This window comes from Cucurbita maxima, unplaced genomic scaffold, assembly GCF_002738345.1.
Source record: "Cucurbita maxima cultivar Rimu unplaced genomic scaffold, Cmax_1.0 Cma_Scf00018, whole genome shotgun sequence".
In the NCBI taxonomy this organism is placed as follows: domain Eukaryota; kingdom Viridiplantae; phylum Streptophyta; class Magnoliopsida; order Cucurbitales; family Cucurbitaceae; genus Cucurbita; species Cucurbita maxima.
Genome location: NW_019272034.1, coordinates 698,362 through 708,476, shown reverse-complemented (window position 1 = coordinate 708,476; position 10,115 = coordinate 698,362). Strand labels below are relative to the sequence as shown.

The following is a 10,115-nucleotide window of genomic DNA, read 5'->3' as shown; positions in this document are numbered from 1 at the left end:
CCCCCCCCCCCCCCCCACCATAAACCTCATACTAGTACTCTCACAGATTTCTACGCATGGTAAGTTACATGTTTGAATGATAAGGAACTCCAATCTTTGTTTGAGCACACTCCATAGAGAGAGTAAGAGATGCGAAGATCAAAATATGCAAGATTTGTTAGCTAAAAAAACAATAAACAAAAATAGTTCACAACTACAATTCCTTTGATCTTCTGCAACGAATAAAAGAGTAGTGATTGATCAATAACTGATGGGAAATGATTTCTTGGATTTTGAGTTTTCCCCAGAATCTCATGTTTCTCAGTAGAAAGATTTGATGAGCAGTCCAAGGCGTGGTATTCTTGGATTGCTTCCTCTTGCATATAGCATAAATTTACTTTTGGTAGAGGACTCTTTGATTCATCCGCCGGTTGGAAAAAAGGGCTGGTTTTGTGAATAGTTGGCCTATGTGCTTTGTTACAGGGTCTTTGGGGTAAGAGGTACCATAAATTTTTTAGGGGAATGAAGCATTCTAGGAAGGAAGTTTGATCATTTGTTAGGCTCCATTCCTTCCTTTGGCTTCGGTTGGTAAGAACTTGTGTAATTATCCAGTAGGTATTTATATGCCTCAATTGGAATCATTTTCTTTAATTTGGCTCCTTTTGTGTTGGTTTTTTTATGTCTCTGTCTTCAAGCTTGGTTTCAGTTGAAAAATAATTGCCTTCGGTATTGTTTTTTGTTATTATCTCAAGCATGTCTGCCGTATTGTGGCAGGTAAGGAAATCCATTTCATCACTACAGGCGGCAGGGTATGTTGCACTATAACATGAAAACTAATCTGGCACTTATGCCCCGCATTATTACATGCATCATTTAAAGGCCTCATATGATGAATATATTCTTCTCCTGTCTTAGACATCGGCCTTCGTACCTGAGTTGCAAAAGCTTACTGGAGCTGAACCGAAAAATCAAAATTCAAAGAGAAAAATCAACGAAGGCAAAAAAATGAATGATGAGGGTGTTGGTGAACTAGTGAGCAAGACAAAGAAAACTGCAGATACAACAGATACAAAGACAAAGTCAAAGCCTAAGGGTCCCTCTAAGAAGCCTTCAACCAAAAGAAAATCCAAAATCAATGAGGACGATGGCTCTGATGAAGAAGCTGAAAACGATGATGCCAGTGATGATGAAGACAACAGTCATGACATTGGAAAGACGAAAGCGGGAAAGAGGACGAACGTTGGGCGAATGCACAATGCTTCTGTATCGGAGAAGCCTTCGAAGCAAACAGTTCCTAGCAGTCGAAGTGGTAGGCAGAGGAAGAAAACAAAGTAAGTTCATGTCCTTGTTACCATATGTAGTGTTTTTTTTTGTTGATAATTATGAGACATATGCCTGCAGTTGGAACTTGCCTTCTTGTCATGACTGTTAATCCTAACCGTAGATGTGGACATGGCTTTTGTATCATCTGTTCTGTTCCCATCATTTTGAAGAATCTTGTAAGATTAGGAAAAGGCAAATTAATCCTTCGACTTGGTTCGCTCATTTCCTAAATGTTTTTAGTTCATTCATCTTTCGAAGCATATTTTAAACATATTAACTTTCTTTCGTTGGAAAGGGGAACGACATCTTCCTTATAAGAGTGTTGAAACCTCTCTCTACCAAACGTGTTTTAAAACCGTGAGGCTCACGACAATATGTAATGGGTCAAAGCGGACAATATCTGCTAGCGGTGAGCTGTTACAAATGGTATCAGAGCCAGACATTGGGTGGTGTGTCAGTGTTAACGCTAGGCCCCCAAGAGGGTAGATTATGAGATCTTACATCGGTTGGAGAGAGAAATGATGCATTACTTATAAGGGTATTGAAACCTCTTCCTAACAGATGTGTTTTAAAACTATGAGATTGATGGTGATATGTAACGGGCCAAAACGGATAATATCTACTAGCGGTAGGCTTGGACTATTACATATGTATTATGTCATATATGCTTGAAGGCCAACACATACATTAGGATAGTTTGGTAATATATTTAAACTTCAATCACACTTTTATTTTATAATTCGTGAGATTGAGTGTAATTATAAGGGCATTCTAGGTTCTGATAATGGTATAATTTCTTCTTTTTATCTTAAAATCGTTCAATATGGATTAATATTAATAAACTATATTTAAAAAATCAAAATAGTGTTTATTAGAATTAAATGGATAAAATAATATTTTTTTATTTATGCCTTTGAAAGCAAATTTTACAAAACAAAAAATAATATAATGCCTGTGTTTCAACCAGGAAACATGTAGACGACATGTCGTTCTGACAGGAAGAATCATAAAAAAGTGACGGCCCAAGCCCAAGCCCAAGCCCAATCCCAAAGCCCAATCCCAAGCCCTGTGAGTGCCTTCAGCGGAAAGGCCGATGTATCAGCTTTGACGCAACGAAGCTGTGCACCCACCATGACCGGCGATGACCCTTTTTCTTCGGACGAAGACGCCTTTGCGGCGAACCTGAACTTCGACATCTCCGTAAGCCATTTCGCACTCCATCTTTGTTCTTGAGCCTTTGTTTTACCGTGTGAGATTAGAATTCCTATCTTCTGTCGCTGTCATTGATAGGGATTTAAAGCTTCAATTTATCTTGTGAAATTTGTTATTCATTTCTCTAGAATGGCACATTAAGCAAATTGATTGGTTTCTCACTTCGAAACTTAAATAAATCCGATTAATTGTGGGTGAATTTTCTCTGTGGTTCTGAAATTTCAATTCAACTTTATATGTGGTGATGAGAAGATTCGTAAGCTACTATCATGAAGTGAAGAATTTATGGATGTGGAGTTCTTTTATAGCCTTCAATGACAGTTGATGTTCAGAACCTAACTCGTTTGGATATGTTTCATTTTTTGAGTTTTTCTCTAACCATGAGAACAACTTCTGTGTTCTTGATGAGTTGTCTTTATTTAGATAGAGGAAGGCTCTCAAAACAGTGGAGAATTTCTTGAGAAAGAAGGCAATAATCTTGAGAATGACTGTTAGTGAAATCCTGATGGACTAAACGTAATAGCAAAGAGAAACGTGGGGCGGTTCAACAATTGATGTAGAGGTTCGAACAATCAAGCTATATCGAAGCTGCTCTGCATTGGATGCAACGGACCATCTGGGCTTAAATTCAAATGAAGAATCCAAAACACATGTCCACAAGCCTAGGTGCCTGCTGCCCAAGAAAGGTGATGCACAAGTCATTCGGTTGGGAGCCCTCGAAGTTGATATCATGTTAAGAATCAATGATTAAATTAAGGGAATGACTTTGATACCATATTATGAATCACGACTCTCCACAACAATATAATATTGTCCACTTTGAGTATAAGGTCTCGTAGTTTTGCTTTGGGCTTCCCGAAAATGACTCATACCAATGGAGATGTATTCCTTGTTATAAACTCATGATCACTCCCTCCCAACAATCCTCCTAACACATTCACGATTTTTTTCATCGAGTCCAGCTTACTGATCCAAATGTTTTCTATCTGATGGATCTTTATGGAGACGGTCTTTGAGAAATGTTTTTTTGGATCAATTCCAGGTGTTGAGCTGCATGCATACAGATATTTCAAATCAAATTTTCTTTTAGTTCAACACATGTTTAAGAACAGGTTATGTACTAAATAGACCAAATTTTCGTTTACGGATGAAATTTATAATTTAACCTGAAAATATAAATACATGCTATAAAATTATTAAGCCTTATATTTTGGGTTTCATTCTATTTGAACATTTTACACTTCAATAAATCTTAATATTGGTTCATGTACTCGAAATTAATTAAATAGTAATTTTTTTTTTCAAGAAGAAAAAATACGCAATGTTTTCATATATCTAAAATTGAAATCTCATTTCCTGTTTCCAATAATTGATTAAAAAAAATAGAAAAAGAATTTTGTAGCGAGGGTTGAGCCGTATTTTGTAATGAAAAGGGTAATTTTGCAGTTTCTCTGAAAATAACTATATGAAACTGTGGCGTCAAAATTACAGAGGAACAAGAAGAAGAAGAAGAAGAAGAAGAAGAAGTAACAATGGCGCTACGAAGACGAGTTTCGGCTGTGGAGAAGCCAACAGATACGCAACGAGTTCGCTCCTCGAAAGTAAGGCTCTTTCTAGGTTTCTTTTTCTTTGGCTGAGTCGATGGAATCTGTGAATTACACTTTCAATCTCGTGTTATTTTACACTTTTTTTTTTTTCCCCTTTTACTCTTCTTATCGAAATGAAATTCAACTAAGCTGCGATTTGGATATAGAAGCCGAAATCCGGATCGGAACTTCCGAAATTCTGTGGATCCATACCTAACGACGAATGATTCCAACAATTGGAGTTTGTTCTTGTGAATCTTTTTCTTTACGTAGAAATAGTTGATTGTTTCATCTCGAGTAGATGGATGGAGTTTCTCTCAACACTGATCCTGTGGGCGATGAGGAGGCAGATTATTTTGAGATCGAAGGGGATTCTGTACTTGCAGATTATGTTGATCAAACTGGTATGTTTCAAGGAGAAAATCCCCTTCCTCCTGCTGTGGGTATGGAGTTTGAGTCTTATGAGGACGTGTACTACTTTTACAGTTGCTATGCAAAAGAACAGGGATTCGGAGTCCGAGTTAGTAACACTTGGTATAGGAAGAGTAAGGAAAGGTACAGAGGAAAACTTAGCTGTAGCAGTGCAGGCTTCAAGAAGAAAAGTGAAGCAAACCGACCGAGACCGGAAACAAGAACTGGCTGCCCAGCTATGATAAAATTTAGATTGATGGACACCAGAAGGTGGAGAATAATTGAAGTTGAGCTTGATCACAATCACTTAATCAACCCAACTAGTGGAAAGTTTTATAAATCTCATAAGAACTTGGGTGTTGGAACCAAAAGATTGTTGCAGTTAGATAGTGCTGAAGAAGTGCAAAAAGTTAGACTATTTCGAACGGTTGTAGTTGATGCTGATCACAATGAATTCTTGGATGTTGATGAAGGAGAATTTGGAAATAGTGTTGATGATTCCAATCAATTGAAATTTAACGAAGGTGATGCTGTAGCTGTTGAAGATTTTTTATGTCAAGCACAACTGACAGATTCAAATTTTTTCTATGTTGTGGATTTCAATGAGAAAGGATCTCTGATGAATTTGTTTTGGGTTTCTTCAAGGTCGAAGGCTGCGTATAATTATTTTGGTGATGTTGTGTACATTGACACATCATGTTTAGCAAACAAATATGAAGTCCCATTGGTCTCAATTATTGGAATAAACCATCATGGGCAGTCTGTATTATTTGGTTGTGGTTTACTTGCCATGGAGGCAGCGGAATCATATATATGGTTGTTTAGAGCATGGCTTACCTCTATTCTAGGACGACCTCCACAAGTAATCATTGCAGATCAATGTGTAGCGCTGCAAATTGCTCTTGCTGATGTCTTTCCCAGAGCCTCTCATTGCATTTCTTTATCTGATATTATGAGAAAAGTTCCACAGAAGCTAGGAAGCCTGCTCGAATACAAAGAAATCGAAACTGAAATCTGTAAAGCAGTTTACCACTCCTCAAAGCCAGAACAATTTGAGGCAGTCTGGGAGGGTATGATCCAGCAGCACATGCTTGGAGATCATAAATGGCTCCAAGCGATTTACGAGGATCGGAGACGGTGGGTTCCAGTTTTCGTGAAGGATGTGTTCTTGGCTGGAGTGATGTCAATACAATCCAGTGATACAGTTTCATGTTTCTTTCAAGAATATTTGGGTGTGCATACTTCTTTAAGAGAATTCCTTGAGAAGTATGATCGAGCTTTACAATCACATTATCAGCTTGAAGCTTTGGCTGATGCAGATTCAAAAAGTTCGAGTTTCATGCTTAGATCAAGTTGCTATTTTGAACTGCAGATTAGTAAATTGTATACCAATGAGATACTCAAAAAGTTTGAGAGGGAGGTGGAGGGAATGTATTCTTCTTTTAGCACCAGAAAGTTGAATGCTGAGGGGTCACTTGTGAGATATATTGTGAAGGAACATGTGGAAATGGAGGGAAGTAGGAGGGATGCAAGAGATTTTGAAGTCTTATATAATGAATCTGAGATGGAGGTCCAGTGCAATTGTGGCCTGTTCAACTCGAAAGGATATTTATGCAGACATACATTATCCGTTCTCAACCAGAACGGTATCGAGGAAATCCCGCCTCAGTATATCCTTCCACGATGGAGAAAAGATGTGAAAAGAAGTTACGTTCTCAACTATAGTTGCAGTGGTATTGATATTAACAGCCAAATTCACAGGTATGACAACTTATACAGATCCATTGTGCAAGTCATTGAAGAAGGGAGAAAATCGAAAGAGCAATACAATATCGCAATACAGGGAATCAATGATATACTGAGCAAGCTTCGTCTTGGAACAAATCCTTCCAGTTAGTTTGGAGAAGTAAGGCTATGGAAATGCGGGAGAGACATTAGAGCAGAGTATTAATGTACTTTGGGACTGGTTTTGTTTTTGTCCATATACTTTTAAATATTCAAATTTAATAGCAGCTATATGAACCGTAGTATTATTTAAACTTTGGACCATTTGATAAAAAAATATATATGTGCAAACTAATTGAATCTTAGGTAGACAAGATAAGATTTGAAAACTATTTTATTACAATTAAAAAGATAAATAAAGATAACTTATAATCTTGATTTCTTAAAACAAAAAAAGAAGGAAAAAAAAGTAAAATTTGAAGTTTGACAAATGCTCTGAAAAACTATGAACTCTCTCTATTCATTAGTTGTAGAAGAATAAAATATCTATTCCATTTCAAAAATCTTCCACTGGCTGTGCAACATAGAAGCCATATGTTGCAAGTGAATGTGAGGCTATATTAACAAAAAAAAAATTATATATATGAAAGTAAATCAGAAAGTAAGGATGCTACTCAATTCCTGTTTATCCCAAAAAATCATTTATCTAAATAAAAAATCTAAATCTAAACTCCAAGAACCTAAATCTCCCTTTTCAAAATGGCATCAGACATCTCGGTAGATGGGGATGGGGATAGTAATGATCCATACCGTAACCAATCTCTGGTGCAAATGAGGGCCTCGAGTATTGCCGGTGGCAATGACCTTCGATAGCTATCAATTCTTTGGATTTCAGTGTCGAAAACTGAGTCATGAGGAACGGTCGACACAGGCATGGACAAGATATCATAGGCCATTTTCGACAGCGTAGGATACCGATATCTGTTTAGTCTCCACCAACTCAAAACGTCGAACTCTTGTGATTTGGGAAATAAGTCCTCCTCCAAATAACGATCTAACTCCGATTTTGTTTGCTCGTTTTCAGAGATCTCAGAGATATATACATCAAAATCTGAGAGCCCATCACCTGTTGTAAGATATATTTCTCCCTGATGTTCTTCCTGATGTGTCTCGTTTATGGAGATATCGATATTCCCGTCTTCTCCAAAGGACTCTGATAGAGTAAGTGTTTCCATGGTGTACTGGAGGAAAAGATCACGGAGACCATAGTCAACAATCCTGGTCCAATCCTCTTCATTCTGAACAAACACTTTGGAGAAGATAAATTTAACAAGCTTCAATTTGTACCTTGGATCCATCACCACTGCCATTGCTAAAATTAAGCAACTATCGTTCCAATATTTATCAAACTTATCTTTCAAAGGCTTTGTCATGTCACGAACAAGTGGATCCTGGCTCATGCTTGCATTAGTAAGCTCTGTTTGAATTTTTGATACTTCTGGGAAGAACACATTTGCAGTTGGATAACAGGGTGAAGTTAAGATGTTAGCCACATCGAAAAAGTACTTCAAATATGTGCAAAGAGCTTCTGCAACCTTCCAATCATCTGTTGATATAATTAGTTCATTACTAGGATCAGAATCATTACTAGGATCAGATTCTTCCAAGTACGAAAAGACTTCTTTCAACTCACAGGCTGCTGTCAACATATGAAACGTTGTGTCCCATTTGGTTTGATTATCAATTGAAAGCTCCTTAGTGCAGGGTACTTGAAGTTGGCCCTTCAACTCAAGGAACTTCTCCTCTCGGACAAAGGAGGTTTTCACATACTTCACGCTTTCACGAATCTTCCATACAACTTCACTCATTGACGACAGTGCACTCTGTGCAAGCTGACAAAGAACCTGAGCTAAGCAATTCCCTAACAATAACTGACCATTAAGGAAATTTGGGTCATTAGCAACTAAGAAAGTTCTAAAATTCCTAGCAAGGGTATCACTTAAAAAGGACTGATCAACTGTGAAGGCAAAGACGCGTCCATCCAATCGCCAATTGGACACGCAAGTGAGGACGGCCAGATTTAGAGCATCATCCTTAAGAGAGGGTATTCTAACAACATTTAGCATCAGACAATGTGAGTTCCAATTATTGTCAATGAAATGTCCTTTCAAGAAGACATAGCAAGTGGTGTCACTCGAAATCCAAACATCTAATGATAAACTTATTCGACTGGGAATTCCACACACAAAATTCAAGAGGCTTTCTTTTTCTCTAAGGTATATGGATGTACATTCTTCTTGTACTGTAGCGTAGCTCATCATGTTGAACTGTGGTTGAAGGCTTCGGACAAAATCAATAAAACCCGCCTGCTCTACCATGTCAAGTGGATACTCATGCATAATAATCATTATGGCAATATCATGGTTACAGCGATTCTGATCAAAGGGAATACTCACAAATGTAGGAGTTGCTCTATAGCGTTTTCTAGGTGGATTGGCAGCATTCCCATTAGTGAAGGTTGTAGGAGCACAATTAGACTGATTTCGCTCACGGCTTACAGGGCAAATTCCCAAAGCAATGTGACGCTTTAAATGGCTGGTGCCTGCTAACTTTGAACCAGTAATGTAAGCAAAAGATTTATTGCACTGGTTACAATAGGCTCTGATACATCCATCTTCAACCGTTTGAACAGTGAAATAATCCCAAACAATAGATTTCTTCCTTCTACGCTTATTTGGCTTGTCAACAAGTGTTAAAGGAAGATCCGGTGTCATCGAAGTTGTAACACTGCAAGAAAAACAAAAAGTTTACACTACAAATTCATCATACACAACGTTCTTTATAACTTATCCTCTGTAAACATGCATACGTATGCCATAATTTAGACGTACAAATTCACTCTAGATTATAAAAAGAAGTAAAAACCCCAATGCACATAATGCAACAGCAATCAGAAGAAAGAAAGAAAGAAAGAAAGAAAAACAGATAAGAACCCCCACCCAACCAGTGCCCTGGTTTTAGTCACCCAATTCAAGGAAACAAATTCGAACTTTTTCCTGTTTTCTCTAAGCCCAAAACACGAAAGTCCATCCCACGAACATAGTCGACGTCAAGCAACAAAGACTGTTTAATAATTAACCGAACTCGAAGACTCACAGTCACAAATTTCAATGCAAGCACCAACTCCGATGACTCGACAAAACGCCGATAAACCCCAAACAGAGAAAACAACAAAACCAAACCTCCCCGAAAAACTTCGTTGAATCAATTACCTTCAATAACACTCTCTAAAAAAGCGGAAAACAAGAAAAAGAAAGAAAGAAAGAAAACATACCAAGACTGATGAATTTGGTTATCAATTTCCCCGTCATGCAACTCCATCACAGAAAACCAGAAAAGAACTTCCGTTTGCTGTGTTCTTCCAGGCTTCGAAAAAGTTAGAAAAACACGAAGTTGCAGAAAGTTTGAAAAGTTGGCGCAACGTCTGTCGAAGACGAAGCAGTCTAATGGGCTTTTGGGTTCAATGTTCAGAGCTTCATAAACCCTAAAGTGGACCAAAGGAAACAAAGGATTAAACAAAAAGGAAGGAAAGAAGGAACTCTAGGGCGAATTGGACCGGGCGTGGGCTATTTATAGGTTTATTTCAAAGACTAAATCTCTGTGGTCAAGTTTTTAGCCCACCTCCAATTATTTAATCTCAACCGTCCATTTTTACCTTTTTATTGTTCTGAATTTAAAGATTATAGGAGCTTTAGTAAAGTATTAGGTTAAAGTATTAAAAAAAATCTCTTCCAATTTTTTATTTGTACGAATCTTAAAATTTTAAAAAAATTTAAAAATATTTGAATTAAAAATTTATTAGAATATTAAATCCACTGC

The 10,115-nt window shown here is 37.5% G+C and overlaps 3 protein-coding genes across 5 annotated transcripts in view; 2 read left to right on the top strand and 1 right to left on the bottom strand.

Annotated features, from left to right (window-relative positions):
• Positions 1–1,519, top strand: part of LOC111493133 (formamidopyrimidine-DNA glycosylase) — a 5,482-nt gene extending 3,963 nt beyond the window's left edge. For both annotated transcript variants that reach the window (XM_023142753.1, XM_023142752.1), the window contains exons 9-10: positions 754–788; positions 895–1,519. In XM_023142753.1, the coding sequence (XP_022998521.1) occupies positions 754–788; positions 895–1,314 (455 nt within the window). In that variant the 3' untranslated portion in view covers positions 1,315–1,519. The remainder of the gene's footprint in view (positions 1–753; positions 789–894) is intronic.
• A 2,399-nt stretch (positions 1,520–3,918) lies between these two features.
• On the top strand, positions 3,919–6,549 carry LOC111492869 (protein FAR1-RELATED SEQUENCE 6-like). 2 transcript variants are annotated; one of them, XM_023142365.1, is made up of 2 exons: positions 3,919–4,115; positions 4,268–6,549. In XM_023142365.1, the coding sequence occupies exon 2, from the start codon at positions 4,402–4,404 to the stop codon at positions 6,406–6,408; it is 2,007 nt and encodes a 668-aa protein (XP_022998133.1). In that variant the 5' UTR covers positions 3,919–4,115; positions 4,268–4,401; the 3' UTR covers positions 6,409–6,549. The 2 variants fall into 2 exon arrangements, with proteins under 2 accessions (XP_022998133.1, XP_022998134.1); XM_023142366.1 differs by lacking the exon at positions 3,919–4,115 and having other exon boundaries at positions 4,412–4,504; positions 4,587–6,549.
• A 209-nt stretch (positions 6,550–6,758) lies between these two features.
• On the bottom strand, positions 6,759–9,838 carry LOC111493203 (zinc finger BED domain-containing protein DAYSLEEPER-like). Its single transcript, XM_023142849.1, has 2 exons — positions 9,571–9,838; positions 6,759–9,023 (listed from the first exon to the last, which is right to left on the bottom strand). Exons 1-2 carry the CDS (start codon positions 9,615–9,617, stop codon positions 6,977–6,979), a joined length of 2,094 nt encoding a protein of 697 aa, XP_022998617.1. The 5' UTR covers positions 9,618–9,838; the 3' UTR covers positions 6,759–6,976.
• Positions 9,839–10,115: the final 277 nt, after the last annotated feature.